The 21,417-nt window shown below is 49.7% G+C and overlaps 2 protein-coding genes across 2 annotated transcripts in view; one reads left to right on the forward strand and one right to left on the reverse strand.

Annotated features, from left to right (window-relative positions):
* Positions 1 to 10,069: 10,069 nt before the first annotated feature.
* DNASE1 (deoxyribonuclease 1) lies at positions 10,070 to 13,291 on the forward strand. The gene is made up of 8 exons (XM_003790831.2): positions 10,070 to 10,217; positions 10,590 to 10,678; positions 10,808 to 10,891; positions 11,304 to 11,419; positions 11,680 to 11,792; positions 11,868 to 12,022; positions 12,877 to 12,973; positions 13,242 to 13,291. The coding sequence occupies exons 1-8, from the start codon at positions 10,071 to 10,073 to the stop codon at positions 13,287 to 13,289; spliced, it is 849 nt and encodes a 282-aa protein (XP_003790879.1). The 5' UTR covers position 10,070; the 3' UTR covers positions 13,290 to 13,291.
* A 139-nt stretch (positions 13,292 to 13,430) lies between these two features.
* The window catches only part of TRAP1 (TNF receptor associated protein 1), a gene marked incomplete at its 5' end in the record, with an annotated part of 57,148 nt that continues 49,161 nt past the window's right edge, over positions 13,431 to 21,417 (reverse strand). Inside the window, 6 exons of the mRNA XM_012805785.2 lie at positions 13,431 to 13,673; positions 13,902 to 13,974; positions 16,005 to 16,150; positions 17,614 to 17,699; positions 18,126 to 18,264; positions 18,749 to 18,934. Coding sequence (XP_012661239.2) covers positions 13,572 to 13,673; positions 13,902 to 13,974; positions 16,005 to 16,150; positions 17,614 to 17,699; positions 18,126 to 18,264; positions 18,749 to 18,934 — 732 coding nt within the window. The remainder of the gene's footprint in view (positions 13,674 to 13,901; positions 13,975 to 16,004; positions 16,151 to 17,613; positions 17,700 to 18,125; positions 18,265 to 18,748; positions 18,935 to 21,417) is intronic.

Genomic DNA, 21,417 nt, shown 5'->3' on the forward strand with positions numbered 1-21,417 from the left:
TTTTTTTGCAGTTTTTGGCCAGGGCTGGGTTTGAACCTGCCACCTCTGGCATATGGGGCCAGCACTCCACTCCTTTGAGCCACAGGCGCTGCCTCTTTTCTTTACTTTTTAAACATATGGTCCAATGGCTTACATAGAAGATCCAGGAGATTCTAGAGAAAAACTATTAATAGGATTGGAACTAATAAAAGAATTAGGAAATTTGAAAAAAATAAAATAAACCATGATTAGCAAATGATTTCCATTTTACAAAAAACAAATAAGATGGAGAGTTTCACAGAGAATGAGAATTCATAAAAAATACAATGAAAGTTTAGAAAAGAATAACTAAAATTTAAAATTCAATAGATGGATGCACCAGCAGGTTAGAGTCAGCTATAGAGAGAACTAGTGAGCTGGAAGAAACATCAATAGAAAATACCCTGTGTTGAGCTCAAGAGTTTGAGACCAGCCTGAGCAAGAGGGGTCTCTACTAGACAAAATTAGCTGAGCATGGTGGCAGGCTCTTGTAGTTCCAGCTCCTTGGGAGGCTGAGACAGGAGGATCTCTTGAGCCGAAGAGTGGATGTTGCTGTAAGCTAAGCTGACGTCATGGAACTCTACCCATGGCGACAGAGTAAGACTGAAAGGGATTTGGCAGTGTACCCAGAGACGAGACCAAAAGAGGTTCAGGCCAAGTATAATGAAAGAGGACAGTGACAACTCCCCCCCCCTTGCCTAGCAAAGATGGTATCTGCACTGAGGGTAGTTGGGGGCTTGTTTTTATCCTGAGTGTAGTGGGAGGAAGGTTCCACAGTTTGTTGGCTGGAAAGGCTAGGTAGTGTCTTTCCAAAAGAATTCTTGGGGCAGGGCCAGATAGGTCTTTTGTTCTAAGCAAAGATGAGAGGAAAGGGTTTAGGCCCCCAGCAGAGACTCTGCATCAAAAAAAAAAAAAGGGATGGCGCCTGTGGCTCAAAGGAGTAGGGCCCTGGCCCCATATGCCGGACGTGGCAGGTTCAAACCCAGCCCCAGCCAAAAACTGCAAAACAAAACAAAACAAAACCAGTACCCTGTGAACGTGATAACCAGCTAGCTCACTTTATACCTGTACTCTACCTTCCAGCCACTTTCTGCTTTCTGGCCTGAGCAGCTTCATAGCAGATGCCTGGGGAGACAAACGGGTGCCAGATGTCAGTTTCTGTAATCAGACTTCCTATCTCTCAGGGATGATGGCCCCTCAATTCCAGCTGCCTCTTAGACTCTCTTCATCCTGTCTGTGGACTCCCAGCCATGAAGGAGGTGCTGCCAAAAATGCCCTTTGTGCCTGGGAGAGACAGGTGGCTTTGGAGTTGGAGTTGGGTAACACTTTTCATTATGACCCTTGTTGGAAACATTAGCACATTGGGAGCTCATTTGCATGCCCAGCAAGTAGGGCTCTGTGGCACTATTTAAATCCTTAAGGGCCTCAGGTTTACCATTAGGAACACAAGCTCTCATTTGTACTCACAGGCTCAGGCCACAGTTTAAAAAATGGCTTTTTAGGTTTGGCACCTGTAGCTCAAGTGGCTAAAGCGCCAGCCACATACAACAGAGCTGGCGGGTTCGATTCCAGCCCAGGCCTGCCAAACAACAATGATAACTACAACCAAAAAATAGCCAGGTATTGTGGCAGGAGCCTATAGTTCCAGCTACTTGGGAGGTTGAGGCAAGAGAATCACTTAAGCCCAGGAGTTGGAGGTTGCTGTGAAGAGTGATGCCACAGCACTCTATCCAGGGCAACAGCTTGAGGCTCTGTCTAAAAAAAGAAAGAAAGAAAATGGCTTTTTAGGAAGGGTGTGGTGGTTTACACCTGTATTCCTAGCACTCTGAGAGGCTGACAGGTGGATTGCTTGAGCTCAGGAGCTCTAGCACAAGCCTGAGCAAGAACAAGACCCCATCTTTAAAACTAGCCAGGCATTGTGGCAGGTGTCTATAGTCCCAGACACTTGGTAGGCTGAGACAACAGGATTGCTTGAGCTCAAGAGTTTGAGGTTGTTGTGATCTATGATGCCATGGCACTCTACCAAGGGCAACAAAATGAGACTCTATCTCAAAAAAGAAAAAAAGAAAAGCAAATGAAACAAAAAGGCTTTTTAAAGTTCTTTTCATTTGCATCTTTGCTAAAAGCAAAGTGCAGACAGGTAGCAGTGGGGACTAGGGATAGGGACAGGGCAGCCAACAGAGGGTAGGCTGAGAGATGCCAGTTCAGGGTCAGAGCCTGAGAAAGGTGAATGGTAACTGTTCCAGCACCAAGCTGGGGAAGAGGAAGCAGGTGCTGGTCTGCTGCCTGAGCGTGACTGTGCAGCTGTTGTGAATCTTTGCAATTCAGATACATGTTGTTTTGAGACATTTGTGTCCTGGGTTAATGCTTTCTTTAAATAATGAACAGAAACAAATTCATGAGGGATGCCAAGTGGACGCAAGGTCACAGGCCAAGGGCAACATGTTTTGGTGAGTGATGACTGATTGTGACTTCCTCAGGTCACTAAGCATGGGGATTAAAGTAATGTCACAGCACATAACTGGCCCTTTGCCTGAAGTAAAGAAGACCTTTGTCCCCTAAGATGCTCTGTCGGTGAGGCCAGTACACATAGCTCCTGAGGAGAAAGAAGTCCTGCGTGGAGCTGACCAAAGGGAGGTGGGCCTTGTGGGGCCCCAACAGCCACTAGACTCTGGGGCTTCTGGTCAGCTCAAGCTGAGTGCCCAGAGTGTCCCAGGGCCACTTAAGCGTCCCACAGTATCAGATGTGCTGGGTTCTCTCTGAGAACAGTGTTTTTAGGAAGGTCCATGGGAAAGGGATGTTTTCTCACTTAGGTGGAGGTGTGGAATAGTGGAGAACCTTCTATGTGCCAGACACTGTTGCAGGCCCTTGGTTATGTTCTTGGGAGGAAAGACCCATGTCCACTGCTTCCTAGAGCTTGTGTTCTGGTCAAGGCATGGTGGCCATAGTGGCCAGGCACGGTGGCTCATGCCTATAATCCTAGCACTCTGGGAGGCTGAGGTGGGTAGATTGCTTGAGCTCACAAGTTCAAGACCAGCCTGAGCAAGAGCAAGACCTCATCTCTAAAAATAGCCAGGCATCATGGCAGGCATCTGTAGTCCCAGCTACTCAGGAGGCTGACGCAAGAGGATCACTTGAGTCCAAGAGTGTGAGGTTGCTATAAGCTAAGACACCACGGCACTCTATCTAGGGTGACAGAATGAGACTCTTTCTAAAAAAAAAAAAAAAAAAGCTGGCCATACATAAGGTAAACAAGGTGAGTAAACACAGTGACATGGGATGTGAAAAAATAAAACTGGGGCCACAGCGGTGGCAGGGATCAGGTGGATTTAAACTGAAACTGGAATGACAAGGCAAGGTCAGCTCTCCAGGTGATGCTAAGTTAGAACCACATAGGTTATAGTGTACCCTGAATTTCACAGTAAGGACAATGAGAAAATGGTGACAGATTTTAAGCAGAGGAATAACATGATCGAATGACCCACTTATGAAATGTTCATGAGATATTCTTAGAGTTGTGTGGATTGTGGGAACAGGTTTCTAGAAGCAGGAGGCCAAAGGAAGAGGAGTGGTGACAGGGCGAGTGTGCATACTACGGATGCCTGTGGACAGCAGGGCCCCAGGACAATCTCAGGTGTCTAGATGAGTGGGCAAGGCCAGGGACATATCTGAGGCTCAGTGTGGACATGGCAAGTTTACACTGCCCATCAGACCTCAGAAGTGGTGTCCTGGCTGCTGCTGAATTCGGGGACAAAGCCCCTGCCCCAGAGGACAGCTGTAGGAGTGTTTCCTGAGCAGACAGAAGTTCCCCTGTGCAGACCACAGGGTCCTCTTGAAATTTATTGATGGACCTTCCTTCATCCTATGCAGATATACAGTTTCCTGCAGTCTGGGTCATGCTGTGTCCCCGTGGTGTTACCGAACGTAAGCTTCTATCCCCTGTATTTGCTTTAAGCTGGTGTTTACATCTAGAGGTTCGATCAGATTTGAGATTGTTTTGGCAAGAATTCTTCTACATGCTACTGTGTTCCTGAGTTAGGAAGCACAGAGAGCCAGTTGTCTGTTGGGATGTCAGTAGCCATTGACAACCAGGCCCTAGACTAGGGACTGCAAAGCAGTGAGTTTCAAAATGTAGAATTCCTTCCTTATTAGCTGGAGGAAGCCTATCCAAACAGAATCTTCTCTATTCCTGGGTTCCTTAGCGGTACTATTTGCAGAGGAAAGGCAGGATAAGTTCTGGATTTGTTGATTATATTCACCTATTTGCAGGATAACAATTTGGCTCCTTAGCATCTCCCAAAGGTGGTTAATTTTTTTATGCCAGTATGAACTCATTCATGTATTTAAGTGAGAGTGATCTGGCTTTGTTTCTTTGAGACTGGGTCTCACTCTTTCACCTAGCCTGGAGTACAGTGGCACAATCACAGCTCACTGCAGCTTCCAACTCATGGGCTCAAGCCATCCTCCTGCCATAGTCTCCTAAGTAGCTGGAACTACGGGCACGCACTACCATTCCCAGCTTATATTTATTTTTTGTAGAGATGAAGTCTCATTATGTTGCCAAGGGTAGTCTTGAACTCTTGGCCTCAAACCATCCTCCCAAAGTGCTAGGATCACAGGCATGAGCCAACCTTCCAGCAACAAGTGATGTGTTTAATCTATTGCAATTATTCTTCTCAGTGGTGATTTAGAGAACTGAGAATTCCTTTTTTTTTTTTTTTTTTGCAGTTTTTTTGGCTGAGGTCAGGCTTGAACCCGCCACCTCCGGTATATGGGGCCAGCGCCCTACTCCTTTGAGCCACAGGCACCACCCAGAACTGAGAATTTCTTTTCTTTTCTTTTCTTGCAGTTTTTGGCTGGGGCTGGGTTTGAACCCACCACTTCCAGCATATGGGGCCGGTACTCTACCCCTTTGAGCCACAGGCACCGCCCAAGAACTTCTTTGTGACAACACTTTCAAGCATTTGTAAATGGAGAGGCTAGAAAACAAGTTCTATTCAGTAAAGTAGGACATATAATCTAGGAAATCAGGCACCCCACTGTGTTAGACCTAGAGTTTCTCAGGCTTTCTTAGTTCAGAGCACCTTAGTTAAGGTTCACCAATTATTTTAAGGGGTCCCCAGGCCAAAGGAAATACCTGAAAATTCCATCTATGAAATAGGCTAACCCAAACAATAAGTACTTATTCCATGGAAATTTATAGTTGGGCATTTGGAATAGTAATACACTTCATTTAAAGAAAAAAATTTTACTTTTAAGTAGCCACAGCTGGGCTCATGGGTCGCAACTGTAATCCTAGCACTGTAGGAGGCCGAGGTGGATGGATTGCTTGAGCTCACAGATTCAAGACCAGCCTGAGTAAGAGTGAGACCCTGTCTCTACTATAAAGAAAAACAGGCAAGAGGATTGCTTGAGCCCAAGAGTTGGAGGTTGCTGTGAGGTATGTTCATGCCATGGCATTCTACCCAGGGCGACAACTTGAGACTATGTCTCAAAAAAAAAAAAAAAAAAAAAGTAGCCACAGTTACTTACTCCTGGGATGTGTGCATTAGTTGGGTACTTCGTAAAACTTGGGATCTGATTCAATACTGCCCCCCTTGTTGCTTCATTGTTCTACATTGATTCTCACACGGGACTTGTTCTTTCAGTAGCTGCTGCCACAAGCCAGCTTTGCAGAGAGAGGGAATCTTGGAAAGGAATAAAACAAGATGTAATGTTGGAAGACGTGAACAGTGTGCAAAGATGTCGAGTTTCACCATTTCCCTCAGAAAAGATCTGATGCATCCATGGGGCTCAGCTCTGTGTCCTTTCCTTTTCCCCCTCTCGATCCGTGGAAGTTTTTCCTCCCTGGCCCACATGTTAGTGTGGACTTCATCACCACCTCAGCCCCGTGCTCTGGAGCAGGGCTGTGCAGCACACAAGGTGTACAAAGTGCTGTGTTGTTGGCACTGCTGTAGGTGTTCCTGCCAGGCCATTTCTTCCCAGCCATGGTGCTCATAGGATTCTTCTTATCCTCTGATTTCAGCCCCATTAGAGCACATGATCTGGCTCAGTGTGCCGTTTTCCCTTCCTGTATCTGTAACAGGTTCAGTTTAACCACAGAAGGCTGCAATCTTCAAGGTTAACATAAAAATAGCTCCTGCTGATCTGAGAAACTAGCTTTTCTTGTTGCTGCCATTGGCTACAGCTCCCCTTTCTCTGTTGATGTGATTTTGGAAAATGCCAGAATTTTCCTCTTCAGGATTCCCTGGGGCCCATTCCTGCATCTCTGGAGCAGGGCCCACCATGGAAGGCACACTCCTTGTGTCCCCCATTGATGTTGGCTTGACCCTGTGGCTCCTCAAGGCCAAAGATGGCAGAGTAATGGCATGCCAACTCCAAGCCTCAGTCTCAGGACACCTGCTGTGTTTTTGCTCATGGCCATGGAAGCTTTCCACCCTGTTGGCAGAGGGTAAGAGGAGGAGGAGGAGGCTACAGTCCCTCCAGACCAATCCCAGAATAGGGCCCAAGAAGCAGAGCCTCCCGGCTCACTCATAGACCTGTGAGCATGAAAAGTACGTATTGTCTGGGTTTCATTGTGAGATGGCATCATTACATGGTGACAGCTGACTGAAGCAGGGAGAAAAGAGGTCTGTAAGCGAGAGGAGAAAGAGTGATGGAAACTCAGCATCTGAAAGGGGTACTGTCCCCAGGGACTGGATGACTTTCTAGGAAGTGCAGTGACTCTTCTGTGGAATAGTGTTATGCCAGGCGATTCTTAACCCTCAGGGGAAGGCACTGAAGGTCTTAACCCACCTGATAGATGAAGACACTGATGTTCCACATGGTTGCAGGTACAGTGGTGAGCCTAGACAGCTCTTCCCAGGTTGTGCTGCTCTCACTGGAGTCTGGACTCATTTGTACAGACAAGTGGGGCCTGAGGCCCAACCTTCCTTCTAGTGGGTAGAGGAAAGAGGGCAGGCCTGTGCCCGGGAGCTCCTCAGGACAGACAGGGCAAGGTTTGGTCAAGCTAGGAGGGAATGACAGAACAAATGGGGTGCCTTTGTCCTTCCTGCTGGGAACCAGGGGTTAGGGACTCACAATGTGAGCTATAACTGGTGTTCTCTGTCTAGCCAAAAGCTGGACTATGCTGGAACATTGGCTCACCCTCTAGGCTCACTCCTGTTTCCCATGATGTGCCTTTGTCAGACCTGTGTCCAAGAAAGAACCACACCAAAGTCAGAGGACCAGGATACCTACACTGCACACTGCAACAGCCTTGCTTGGTGTGTGGCCTCTGGATTTTGACATGCTTGAGGCTGTCTCAGCCTCAGGGATTAAATTAAGAAGATTCAGCAGTCAAAACTTTGAAAAAGCCCAAGATGGGGTTCTGGCAGTTTGAGGACGAAGCCATGAGGTCCCACCTTGTAGACACTGTATCCAGGGAAGAATGAGTCTGTATTAGTGCTGCCAGCCAGAGACATCTGTCAACGTGTTCTTATTACTTTAAGGGGGATTCCCGTCTTGAAGTCGGATTACTTTCAACTATTTTTAATCCCCTCTGGGTCTGGTCTGTTTTATGCTGGCCAGTTCAGTGGCACCTTCCTGACTTTGACCTTGTTGTCTGCTGACTCCTGCCTATAAGGCCATCCTCTCTCTGTGTGACAGCCTCCCACAGACCCCTAGCGGTTCTTATGCCTAGGTCCTACCAGAGGGGACACCAGGACCTCCCACACAACAGTGCTGTCCAAGGAGAGCCAGCACCACAGCCCCTCTCAATGTGCATAGGCCCTAGGATGAGGTGGGGGGCTGAATAATGGCACCCCAGAAAATGTGTCCCCATTCCTAGGACCTCTGCATGTTAATTCATAATAGCATAAAAGGTCTTGGTGGACATGATTAAGGATGGTCCCATCACCTGGGAGGAACTTAAAGACAGGCACATATGTAAAAGGGAGCAGAGAAGAGGTGACAGAGGAGACCATATGACCACAAGGCAGAGATTAAAGTGACACACCACAAGCCAAGGATTGCCCGCAACCATCAGAAACTGGAAGACACAAAAGGATCCTGGAGCCTCTGGAGTGTACATGGCTCTGCTGACACCTCAACTTCAGCCTTCTGGCCTCCAGACCTTTGAGAGCATCAATTCCTAATGTTTCGAGCCACCAAGTTCACAGTGGTTGGAGCAGGAGCCTCAGGAAATGAATATAAATGAGAAACTGATGGATTTCAAAAAGAAATTACTGGACCCAAACCCTGGCCTGTCCCCTAACTGATGGCCCACCCTTGGGAACTGGTCACTTGGGGGTCTTCTGGGCTTAAACGCAGACTGTTGTCCAGCACAAGAAAACTCCCCGCTCTCCAGCAACTTGGAGTGTGCCTTGCAGTCCCACCCTTCCTGGCCCTGTAGTCAGTGGACCCACAGGCCAGGCAGCCCTGATGCAGGAGACCATGCCCTCTGTCCATGGCTTCCTGCTGAGTTGCCTGAACATCATGGCTGATAAAGTAGGGAAGCAGGATTGAGGGTTGGTGTAGGGTCCTTGGCTACCACAGGGTTCCATTTGCAATGTGCAGCTCTGTAAGGGGCTTTGGCCTCTAGCTCCTGGGTGACCTCAGGGCCTTCAGACCAGCACAGGCAGCCTGGCTCCACTGTCCCCCAGACACTGACTATATCCATCCCTGGTCAAGAGACTGGGGTTAAGGATTAGGGTGAGGCTGCCTGTGTGAAGGACCCAGGAACCCCTGGCCTTTTCATTAGATGTTTCAAAACCAAGTGAAGAGCTCAGTGCCTATAGCTCAAGTGGCTAGGGAGCCAGCCCCACACACTGGAGCTGGCAGGTTTCAATCTGCCAAACAATGACAACTACAACCAAAAAATAGCTGGGCATTGTAGCAGGCGCCTGTAGTCCCAGCTACTTGAGAAGCTGAGGTAAGAGAATCACTTAAGCCCAAGAGTTTGAGGTTGCTGTGAGCTGTGATGTCATGGCACTCTACCCAGGCTGGAGACTCTGTCTCAAAAAAAACCCAAAAAAGCCCAAGTGAAGGCTGGATCACACCTGTAATCCTAGCAGTCTGAGGGTCAAGGCAGATAGATCACTTGAGCTCAGGAGTTTGAGATCAGCCTGAGCAAGACAGACCTCGTCTCTACTAAAAACAGAAATAATTACCCACTTTGGCGGTGGGGGCCCCCTGTAATCCTGGGCCCTAGGGAGCTTGAGGCAGAAGAACTCCTTGAGTCCCCAGGAATTAGAGATTGCAAGTAAGCTATGATGATGCCACTGCACTCTAGTCCGTGTGACAGAGTGAGACCTTGTCTCAAAAAAAAAGAAAAAAAAAATTACACACACACACAAACCCCAAGTGCCAACATGAATTATCAGGTGCTGTTTTTATTGCAGCAAAGAGCCTGTGCCTGTAGAAATAAGCACGTGTCAGCCACCTATCTGCATGAGGAACAGACACCCTCAGCTGTACACGTGTCCCAGGGAAGGGCCAGCTGCCTACCTTTAAAACCCGGGGTGGAGCACACACTGCCCGTGAAGGACCCTGTGCCCACAGCTGTCAGGACTTCACAGCCATTGTCTTCAGACACTTCCTTTTGTAGATTACTTTTCCTTACAAATTTTTTCTTATAAAAGGAGAAAATAGCCATAAAAGAAATTTGGAATTCCGTCATCTCTGCAGACATCATCATCACTGTCACCTCAGGTGAGCACCAGGCCCCAAGTCTGGTCTTTCTGGGTGATAGTCACAGAGCTGTGGGGGCTGGGTTCAGAGCTACATTCCCCCAGAGAGTGAGGGGTCTCTTCTAGCCAGCGTGGGTAACAGTGGGCTCTGGTGTCCCTCACAGGGGCTAATTTTCTGGTGGGCAAAGGAAGAGACCCAGAGTCCTCTGGTTGGCAGCACTAGGTTCCTGGCTCTCTGGATTTTATGTAAACAGATCTCCCTGGCCTGCATTCCAGCCCAGCCTGTTAAGGTGGGACCTCCCTCACCAGCAGCTCCAGGGAGGTAGGGGTGCTGTGGCAGGAGATGACATCTCTCTCCAAGTCTCTAACCTTCATTTTCCCAGGATGAGGGAGGTGAGGCTGCTGGGAGCACTGCTGGCCTTGGCTGGCCTGCTACAGGTGGCCCTGTCTCTGAGAATTGCAGCCTTCAACATCCGGACTTTCGGGGAAACCAAGATGTCCAATGCCACTCTCTCCAAATACATTGTGCAGGCAAGTCCAGGGTGGCTGTGTCCCTGAGGGCAGAGGAAAGCTGGGAGGGATAATGGGTCCTGGGCTTATGGGCAGGGCTAGCCCTATGGGGCCACAGGCTGTTGGGGCATCAAGTGGTTCTGGTCTCAGCCTCCTCAGTCAGGGGCTGAGACCTAACTGCCAGCCCGGTGTCCTTGTCACGGCTGTGTTAACAATGACTGGCAGTGGGAGTTCAGGCCAGAGCACAAGGCTACAGGCAAATAGGTGGGAAAATGCCTGGGAACAGCAGCTGCAGCCCCTGCCGGTGCCTGCAGGTGGTCCCAGGCAGGGCAGGGCTAGATGCACTCAAGGTCACCACAGCCAGCTCAGAAACACTGTGGCCCCACCCCCCAGATCCTGAGTCGCTATGATATCGCCCTCGTCCAGGAGGTCAGAGACAGCCACCTGACAGCCGTGGGGAAGCTGCTGGACGAACTCAATCAGTGGGTGACAGCAAAGTGTCCTGGGGGTGGCAAAGACCTTGTCCCAGGCACAGCCTCCCTGGGGCAGTCATGTGGGCAGAGCCCTGTCATTAGCAGCCCCCTGACTGGAACCTTGTTTCATCAACCCAGGGATGCACTGGATATCTACCACTACGTAGTCAGTGAGCCGCTGGGACGTAGCAGCTACAAGGAGCGCTACCTCTTTATATACAGGTAAAGCCCTGGGTCTACCCGGTCCATAACAGCAAGGACCAAAAGGTTGGAGACAGACCTGTGTCCGTACCTCAGAAGGCACTGACAGAAGGGTGGTCTAGAGCCCAAGAATCCATCCCTCACAGGGGGTGGGGACCCCAGCAGGTTTGGGGAAGCAGTTTGCCATATGGCACAAGAACCCAAGGCTTGAGCAGCATCCAGGTTAGAAGTCTCAGACCCTGTGGGGTAAGTACTGGCTAGCTGTTGGGTGCTCCCTCCAGGGTGCCTTTCACAGGCAGGCAGGACATGGTGGAGCTCCAGGCCCTCAGCTCCTCCTACAGCCCAGGGCTCAGAATACAGGGCCAGCCTCAAGTGCCATGTAGGAGGGGGCAGCCCCCCAGCCCAAGTTCACTTCCCCCTGGTCTTCCTACAGGCCTGATCAGGTGTCTGTGCTGGACAGCTACTATTATGATGATGGCTGCGAGCCCTGTGGGAATGACACCTTCAGCAGAGAGCCAGCCATTGTCAAGTTCTCCTCCCCATTCACAGGTGAGTGCTGCTACCTGGGCCCCCAGCCCCTTCCCAGGACACCTGGAAAGCTTGTCACATACTGCCCCTAGCCCTAGCTTTGGTTTCATGTTCCATAGGAAAATTCCTCTCCCTGGGACTGTCATTCCTTCTTTATCCCAGCCCCCAAAGCATGACTCAGCCTGGCCCTGTAGGAGGGTGGAGCCAATATACCCTTGGGGCAACTCACTCCAAAGGGGTTTCTGTATGCTATGTGCTTAGTGTGACCACTGTCTCCTCAGAGGTCAGGGAATTTGCCATCGTGCCCCTGCACGCAGCCCCCACAGATGCAGTGGCTGAGATTGACGCTCTCTATGACGTCTACCTAGATGTCAGGCAGAAGTGGGACATGAAGGTAAGGGTCTCCTGGGGGCAGTGGATTCAGGGGCCTTTATTTGTCCTTGGGCCAACTGGAGGGTGTTCTTGATAGGACATCATATTGATGGGTGACTTCAATGCGGGGTGCAGCTATGTGACCCCCTCCCAGTGGCCATCCATCCGCCTGCGTATGCACTCTGCCTTCCAATGGCTGATTCCTGACTCAGCTGATACCACGGCTACTTCCACGCACTGTGCCTACGACAGGTGAGCAGGGCAGAGCCTGTTCAGGGGTTCCTGGGCTCAGGTAGACATGAGCAACTATTTTTTTTTTTTTGAGACAGAGTCTCATTTTGTCACTCCTGGTAGAGTGCCATGGCGTCATAGCTCATAGCAACCTCAAACTCTTGGGCTCAAGCGATTCTCTTGCCTCAGCCTCACGAGTACCTGGGACCACAGGCATCCATCACAATGCCTGCCTATTTTTTTCTTTTTTTAAGAGACAGGATCTTGCTCTAGCTCGGGCTGGTCTCGAACTCATGAGCTCAGGTGATCCGCCTGTCTCAGCCTCCCAGAGTGCTGGGATTACAGGCATGAGCCACAGCACCAACCCCCCCCCAGCAACCTTGACCTATAGGTCAACTTCAAAAATGGCCGAGATTGAGAATTAGTCAATCCACTTAGAAAATGCAATTAAAAGGGCCACATTTCTTAGTTTTTTGGAAAAGCATGTTTCAGGTTAAAAGGAGAGGCAGAGGGCGGTGCTTGCGGCTCAAAGGAGTAGGGCACCAGCCCTATATACTGGAGGTGGTGGGTTCAAACCTAGCCCTGGCCAATAAAACAGAACTGCAAAAAAAATAAAAGGAGAGACAGAAACCTGGGTTCTCAGGTGGTTTTTTGTCTCTGAACAGCCTCAGGTGTACAGGCTAGGGGTATACAGTTCTGGGAACCACAGATCTGTGCTGGTTTAGCTGCTGCTCACGGGGGATGTACCTTGGCTCAGCTCAGCTTATAGAAATATGTTGGAGCTGTGAGGACTGTGATGACCCCAGGGAGAGCTGGGTGGGCCCAGAGCCAGGCCAGCTAGTGAAAGGGAAACCTTCCTCATTCCAACACTGTAGGATTGTGGTCTCAGGAACTCAGCTCCAAGGCGCCATTGTTCCAGACTCAGCTGCTCCCTTTGACTTCCAGGCTGCTTATGGCCTGAGTGACCAGCTGGTATGTGTCCTTCCCTCCCACACCTACAGCTTTTCCACCCAAGATGGGCCTGGCCTTTCCCTGAAACCCTGATGGGCTTCAGGCCAGCACAGTTTTAAGCTGTGACTAGAAAGAGTCCTTCTACCAGCTGTTCCCAGGCAGGCCTGGTAGTGAGGCGTGTGGGTCCAGAAGCCACATGGCCTGGATTCCATCAGGGATTCTGCTGCCCTCAGGGATTCTGAACACTAATGCCTGGGTGTCCCTGCACCTGCTGCATGTTTCCCCCCAGGCCCAAGCCATCAGTGACCACTATCCAGTGGAGGTGACACTGAAGTGAGCCTGACTCAACCTCACTGCTCCTGGAGAAGACTGGTGACACCAAGCATGGCACATGCACTCACAGGTGATTGTACAAAAAAGAATCCATGTATTACCACAGCAGCCTGCCTTCCAGAGCCTGGACAAAAAGTCTAACATGCACATTAAGAAATACCTTTTAATTAAGGTAAATAAAGATCAAGGTTCTCATCTGTGGTATCTGTCCTTCCTCCTGCCTGGAAGACACTTCCCAGGCTAAGGCCCACAGCTCTGCCATAGCCAGGATTAACCCCCTTGGCCATCAGCGTTTCTCTAGGGCCTTGACGAGAAGGTCATTCAGGCGGCCTACCATTGGTCTGGGGTCATCCACAAGCCCAGCTGTTATCATGGCGTTCTCATATATCTGAAAGGCAAGGGTAGAAATCATGTTAGGAGGACAGGGGATTCAAAACGCAAGGAAAGATGGGAAGAAAACTTTTCCTTTTTAAAATAGTTTAGACGAAATAGCACTGTTCCACCACAAAGGCAGATGTAGGCTCCCAGAACTGGCAGTGTAGCCTGGGTCCGTCTGATTGTGGCCCATCTCTAGAGTCTCCCAGGTTCTCATGAGCCTGGAGCTGGCTCCTCTTACCTGATCCACAAGCAGCTGGGCCAGGTCAGGCTCGCTCTCCCTTAGTTGGCTGAGCTTCTTGATCAGAGTGTGCCTGCAACACAGAAGCCACCAGAAAAGCTGGCATAGGACTGAGTACCACCCACCCAGCACAGGGGCCTATTCCCAGTGTCCCACTTACCTTTCTGAGATGTTGGGTATGTCAGAACATTTTAAAAAGTACAACAGGACTATTGAGTATAGAAAAGTAACATATAAATGAGCAAGCACATTTAATCTGATTATATGCCCAGAAAGCCAGAGAAAATCAGTCAAAAGTTTGAATATTTGAAAATGCATTGAGGTAGCTGAACACTAAAATTAAGATACACTAAAACATCATAAAGGGCCAAAGGAGAAGAGTTAAATGCATGAAGACACGCACTGGTTCTTAGATAAGTAGACTGTGAATAATAATGGTGAAAATTTCCCTGAATTAATCCATAAATCTAATAATTCCTACATATTAATAGATTATACTAAAAAATTTCTTTTATATCTAAACAATCTAACATTTATACAGAGGCTTGGAGCCTGTAGCACAGTGGTTACGGCACCGGCCACATACACCAAGGCTGGGGCCAGCTAAACAACAATAACAACTGCAACCGGCCATTGTGGCAGGCGCCTGTAGTCACAGCTACTTGGGAGGCTGAGGCAAGAGAATCGCTGAAGCCTATGAGTTTGAGGTTGCTGTGAGCTGTGACGCTACAGCACTCTACCAAGGGCAACATAGTAAGACTGTCACAAAAAAAAAAAAAAGAGAGAATAAATAAAAATAAAATAAAATTTATACAGAAAAGAATACCCAAGAAAAGAAAGGAGAAGAAATTCCAGATGTTGAAACACATTATATAATTTAGTTCTGGAAAGTGAGAAGATGAACAGCTCAGTGCCACAAGGTGAGAAATATGGAAATAGATATAAATACATACAGAAATTTAGTATCTGATAAAGATGGGCATTTTGCTTATGAGGGAGAAGACAGATTATTTAGTCAAAATGTCACGATAACCACTAAGCCATCTAGAAAACAAATAAGTTGGATTCCTACCTCATTACTTGCACACACACACACAAAAAAACTCCAGAGGGATCAAATTTAAATGTAAAATTAATAGCATACTGTAAAGAAACAGGGAAGAAATGTTTTATATAAGGGGAAAGTGATTCCAAGCAAAGTACGAACCAAGAAGCCAAAAGGAACAGAATGATACATTTGACCTCATAATTTACTGCATAGGAAAAGCATACCAGCTTTGACCTTTCTCATAAGAAAAATACATCAAGCTCAGTAGCATAGCACAGTGGTTACGGTGCCAGCCACATACACTGAGGCTGGTGAGTTCGAACCCAGCTGTGGCCAACTGCAACAAAAAAATAGCCAGATGTTGTGGCAGGTGTCTTGTAGTCCCAGCTACTGGGGGGCTGAGGCAAGAGAATCACTTAAGCCCAGGAGTTTGAGGTTGAAGTTGCTGTGAGCTATGATGCCACGGCACTCTACCAAGGGTGACATAGTGAGACTCTGTCTCAAAACAAGCAAACAAAAAAATATCAATATTCTAAGATAATTTTTCACTCGTAAGAATGATAAAAATTGGCCAGGCACAGTGGCTCCCGCCTGTAATACTAGCACTCTGGGAGGCTGAGGCATGAAGATTCCGTGAGTTTGGGAGTTCAAGACCAGCCTGGGCAAGAGCGAGACCCCCATCTCTAGTAAAAATAGAAAAATTAGCTGGCTGTTGTGGTAGGCACCTGTAGTTCAGGCCAATGGGAGGCTGAGGCAAGAAGATCCCTTGAGCCCAGGAATTTGAGGATGCTGTGCGCTAGGCTGGGTAACAAAGTTACCTCATTCTGCCTCAAAGAAAAACAAAAAAACAAAACAAAACTTCACAAGGGTATAGTTTAAATAAACTTGAACTACACAGGTATGCTCTTTATAAACAGACATCCAGATGTACATAAGCTTCATGCACATTCCTTACATGTTACGTTTTGTGATAAAGGGGCCCACGTTCTCATATGATTCTGAAGAATGCCCTGGCAGGTAGGCAGGGACCAGAAGCACTAGAGCCCCGGACTCACCTGGGGTTGATCTCCAGAGTGGGCTGTAGGAGCTGAGCTCGCTCCTCCTGGGTCCTGGCCAGCTGCTGCATACGCAGGAAGTGTCGGGCTGCTCCCATCTCCAGCACCGTGACCATGGCAGGGTGGGTGTCTAGTCGCAAAGTCACCTGCAAGCAAAGTCCAGGGGCTGGAGGTGAAGGCACCCCAGTGGTAAGGGGGCACTGGTGGTAACGGGGGATGTGGGGATGGGAGATTCCCAAAGCAAGGGGATTGGGGTTAATAGGGTCTTAGCTGGAGGAAGCTTCCCTAGACCCCAAGACAGAAGGTGGTAGGTCTCAGGGCAGGCCCTCAGCCCTGAGGCTCCTGACTCCAAGCTGCTTCCTCCTCCCAATGGCCCACTGATGGGAGGAGCTGCTAACCCCACATGAAGCTGCAGAACCTGTAGGTGGCTCCTTCCTCCTCCCAAAGCCACCAGTGGCCATCTCAGCACCAAATGCCTTGCCTGGCATTTTCACCATGGTCCTCCACAGTTTCCCTGCCAAGTCTACACACATCTCCTAGGTTCCCCAGCACTGGCTGCAGGCCCAGCCTTGGGCCAGTTCCTTCTCTGAGGTCTCTTATTTGCCTCAACCTGTCCCTTAGGACAGCCTGAATGCTCTTCCCGAAGCCTCATTCCTGCGCCCTCCTCCACACGTTTTTAGCAAATCTACCTTGGCCCACAGAGCATTCCCAGCCAGCTGCCCTGCACCCACCTGTGGGACCGGGCCTCCTGACTCTAGGAGCCTGGCTTGAATCCAGCCTCCCAGAAGTCTACCTGTCTGGTCTCAGGATGCTGTCTGTGGACTGGGGACAACAGTCTGACTTGCTTCATAGGTGACCTGAGGCTCAGTGAGTGTGCACTGGTAAGGCAAGACCACAGCAAAGCTACAGAAGTGTGAGATGTTGGGAGGTCCCATCTGCACATCCTGTCTCCAGAGGCTGGCTGCACAGGATTCTTGCTCTCACCCAGTGCTCCCTTGTCTCCCAAGTCCATGCCATCCTCCTCTCTTTCCAGTCTACCTGGCACTCTGCCTCTCCCTTGGGGCCACTATCTACATGTGTGCCTGAGCCAGTGGTCCCACATGGGACACCTGTTTCTTCTAGCTGAGCTACATCAGCATGTTCTTAGCTCTCAGAAGCCCTTCCAGAACCCCCCCCCCAACATCCCAAATGGGAACGTGAACTCCCAACTGCTGAGGTGGAATGTCCCTTCTTCAGAATGACCATGTCCTCAGCCACCACAGCTCCTGTAGGGCCTGGACCAGAATGGCCCCAGGGTGGCCCACTAGGTGCCCTCTCTGTTCCTACCTGCCTACCTGGCCTGCAGCTGCTTTCCTTCCAGCCTCTCAGCTCCCACATGCTCCATATCAAAGGAAACAGGGAGGCCCTGCCTCAGCAACACTCCTGGGTAGCACATGAATGTTTGAGCAGGGCCAGGGACCCCTGGGGTCTCTACCTTGTATCACAAGTATATACCACTGCAGAGTGGGCACCCACCAGGCCAGGAACTGGAAGATGGCAACCCACCCTGCCAGATGCGGGCACTAAGGACCATGACAGCCAGATGGCAGCCCTTCCCGGCAAGCCTCACCTTCACATTTGTGACACGTGACCCCAGCACATTTCTCATCCAGGCCATCAGCTCCTCTGTCTCCTTCTCTGACAGGTACTCACCAGCTGCAGAAGAGCAGGCAGGGGTGAGCTCAGGGCCCTCCCCACCATCCCTGCTCCTCAGGCTCCCTCAGGTCCCCTGTGGTGTGTCCTGCCAGCTTTTCCACCTCCTCCCCACCTGCCACGACAGAGACAGACACCACCTTCATAAAACCTTAGGAAGGACAAGTCTGGCTGCTTCAGGCCCATATAATTTTGTTAGGGCTTAAAAAAACAATTCTGAGTCCCTTAGGAAGCTTAGTCAACTATAAGATGCCACATTCCATTAATATGGAAATGGACATATTTTCCACTAATCACGGAGATGACAGGAGAGACTGTGTGGGAAATAAAGTCAGGCCCCTCAGCCTGCCCTGGCTGCACCTGTACTCCCAGGCCCCTCCTTCTCTGGCCCTGTGCCTAGACACCAGGGAGGAAGCTGGGGCAACCAACCTTGGGACCCATCCTCAAACTTTTCCTCCTTATAGTGGTCCACGACAATGTCTGTCTCCACAGAGATCAGTTTCTTCTTGTCAAACTCACGGAGATGAAGCAAGGTCAGCTCATCAAACTGCTCATAGCAAAAGAGGACCTGTGGACATCCAGGAACATCTGTCAGACCTGGAGAGGTCTCTGCCCTCAGGAGAAGACAGGATATGTGCAGTGCAGGGACTGGAGGACCCCACAGGAATCACTGGGATTCCTAGGCCTCAGCTGTACAGGGAGGCTGTACAAGGGAGGCTCTGGCTGCCTCAGCAGTACAAATGTTACACGTGTAGAGAAATCTACATGTAACTTAGTGAGAAATGTCACCTGATGGGAGACAGTCAGGGCCTGGGTGCCTGTAGACCCGACCCACTGCATAGCCCTCCTGGGTCTTGGGCATGTGCAGCCATTTCCCACCAGGTACAGAGCTGAGTAGCTAAAGACCCACCCCAGAGAGCTCAGATCTTGTCTTGTCTTCTAACCTGGCCCCATGGGAAAGACAAGCACAGAGAGCCCAGCCTGGGCAGCCAACTGCCTGACACCTGGGGAAGCCCATCCCACTCCACTCCATCCACCTGTCGTTCACCTACTTCCACGTCCTTCTGCTTCATGGCCTCAAAGTAGGGTGAGTGCTCAGCCAGGTGCCGGTTAGGGGCACACAGGTAGTAGATGTTGCGGGTGCCAGCCCGCATGCGGCTAGCATAGTCCATGAGACTGGTCAGCTGCCCGGCAGGCAGTGCCGAGGACTCGTAGCGCAACAGCTTTGCTATGTCCTCCTGGAGATGGACAAGGGCAGGTCACTGCTTATTCCAGGTCCCCCACTTTCCACACCTCCCAACTTGCTAGGCACAGGCCATCTGAAGCTGACAGCTTCCCACCTCTCTGGCCTGGCTCGGGGCCCTAGGGGCTATGGTGGGCTCTTCCTTGCAGGATCTAAACAGGCCTTGCTCTGCCCATAGGCCCCAGCTCAGGAGCTATGGGGGCTCGGGAAGCACCTCCTACCTTGGTGGCCAGGTGCTGCCTCAGTGAGCCATGCACACCATACCCCCATGTGGCCAAACCCCCACCCTGACAGACCCTGGACCCAGCACCTTCCCTTCATCCTCAGGAATAGACTCCTACCCTAGCAGGCACACAGACACCCACATGTGACGTCCACATTTCCCAGCCATCCTCACAGCCAGGTGTGGTAGCTGACTAGCTTTGGCTGGTAGAGTGGGAGTAGGTCTTGGAGAACGGTCCTTAGAGGAGGAAGAAAACCCCCTGTCTGCTGCACATAGATGTGACCACTGGAGTGTGTCTGGGTTCAGGTGGGAACTGCATGGAAGGATGCAGGGGCAGCAGCAAGCTGGGGTCTGGACACTGCCTCATCTAGGCCACTGTCAGTTACAGGCACAGAGGAGGGTCAGCGAGGACAGGGACACAGGAAAAGGGAGAACACCCAGGGGTAGGACAGCGATGTGACTGGGATTCTAGGTGAACAGAAGCAAGCAGAGAAAGGGAAAAACAGGGACCTGATGACCAACCCACCAAGGCCCAGTGTACATCCATACCGTAGGATGTACACTAACAAATGTAGGCCCTGATCTTCATTAGTAAACACACATACTTAACACAAGTAGGTATCTACATATCTATATAGCACTCAGGAAAAGTCTCTGGCATGCATTGAGCACCACCCAGGTGCTACTAACTAAAAGCACCTGCTCCCAAAACAGTAAATTTTATAAATTTTATAGTATGTGACCTATCAATTAAAAATGGCTCAAAAAGGTTTGTAAAATGAATGTATCATTTTTCAACAATCAGTTGTTTGGTTTAACTCAACTACTGGCCTCAGTGGTATAGTCTAATGGGATGTCTGTCTGGTGTACCAAGAGCCTCCCCTTGTTAAACATGACTTTATCTTCCCCATCCAGGGAGTCAGACACCTCGGCTTGCCTAACTGAAACTAAAATAGGAACAAATGATGTGACTGGGATTCCAGGTGGCCAGAAGCAAGCCGAGGAAAGGAGAGAGAGGAAAAATAGGGACCCAGGGAGAGTTTAACCAGCATGTACTGGAAAACACTGAGGTGTGCTGACAACCAGGAAGCAGGACAAGGGCCCAACAGAAGAGCCAGCCCCGAAGCTTCCTGAGCACCCCATTCCCACACTCCTTCTCCTCCACAGGACTACACAGGTGTGGCTGCCCTCTGTCCCCACCGGAGACAATGAACACCAGGGCCATATGGGGCTGCTTGTGGGGAGGCTCCTTCTATGGGTGAAATGTTCTGGAATAGACAGATGACAGGGAGGTTGCGACACTGCAAGTGTACTGTCACTTAACTACAATTTAAGAGAGTAAATTATTTTATTTTTTTGAGACAGAGTCTTGCTTTGTCATCCAGGCTGGAGCAACTTCACTCCTGGGCTCAAGTGATCCTCCTGCCTCGACCTCCCAAGTAGCTGAGACTACAAGTACCCATGAATACAACTAGCTAATTTTTTTGTTTTTAGGAGAGATGGGGTCTCTCTTTTGCTCAGGCTGGTCTTGAACTCCTGACCTCAAGTGATCCTCCCACCTTAGCCTCCTAAACTGTTGTGATTAAAGGAGTAAGCCACTATGCTTGCCCCTAAAACAGTAAGTTTTATAAATTTCAAGGTCTGTGACCTGTAAATAAAAAATGGCCAAAAAATGTTTATGAAATGGGCTTAGCACCTATAGTCCAGTGGCTAGGGTGCCAGCTACATATACTGGAGGGTTCAAATATAGCCTGGGCTTGCCAAACAACGACAATGCCAACCAAAAAATAGCTGGGCATTGTGGCAAACACCTGTAGTCCCAGCTACTTGGGAGGTTAAGGCAAGAGAATCGCTTAAGCCCAAGAGTTTGAGATTGCTGTGAGCTGTGACACCACAGCACTCTACTCAGGGTGACATAGTGAGAATCTGTCTCAAAAAAAACAACAACAAAGTTTATGGAATTAATGTATTCAGGAATCAATTGTCTGATTAAACCACTAGCCCCAATGTTTCCCCGGTATATCACATACCTTCCCTTATTAAACATATCAGTATCTTCCTACCCCAGGGAGCCAGAAACCTTGGGGTGGCCTGTCTGTCTGTGGCCCCCACTAAGGCCCCTAACATACTCTGTGATGAGGATACAGTTTGCACACCCCTTCCTGCTTCCTCCCAGGACTGGGGTGTCAGAGGGAGGTGTCCTCTGGTGAAGAGCATATCACCTGGAGGACAAGGATCAGGACACACCTACAACC

Source organism: Otolemur garnettii, unplaced genomic scaffold (genome assembly GCF_000181295.1).
Source record: "Otolemur garnettii isolate 467f Iridium unplaced genomic scaffold, OtoGar3 scaffold00044, whole genome shotgun sequence".
Taxonomy (NCBI): Eukaryota; Metazoa; Chordata; class Mammalia; order Primates; family Galagidae; genus Otolemur; species Otolemur garnettii.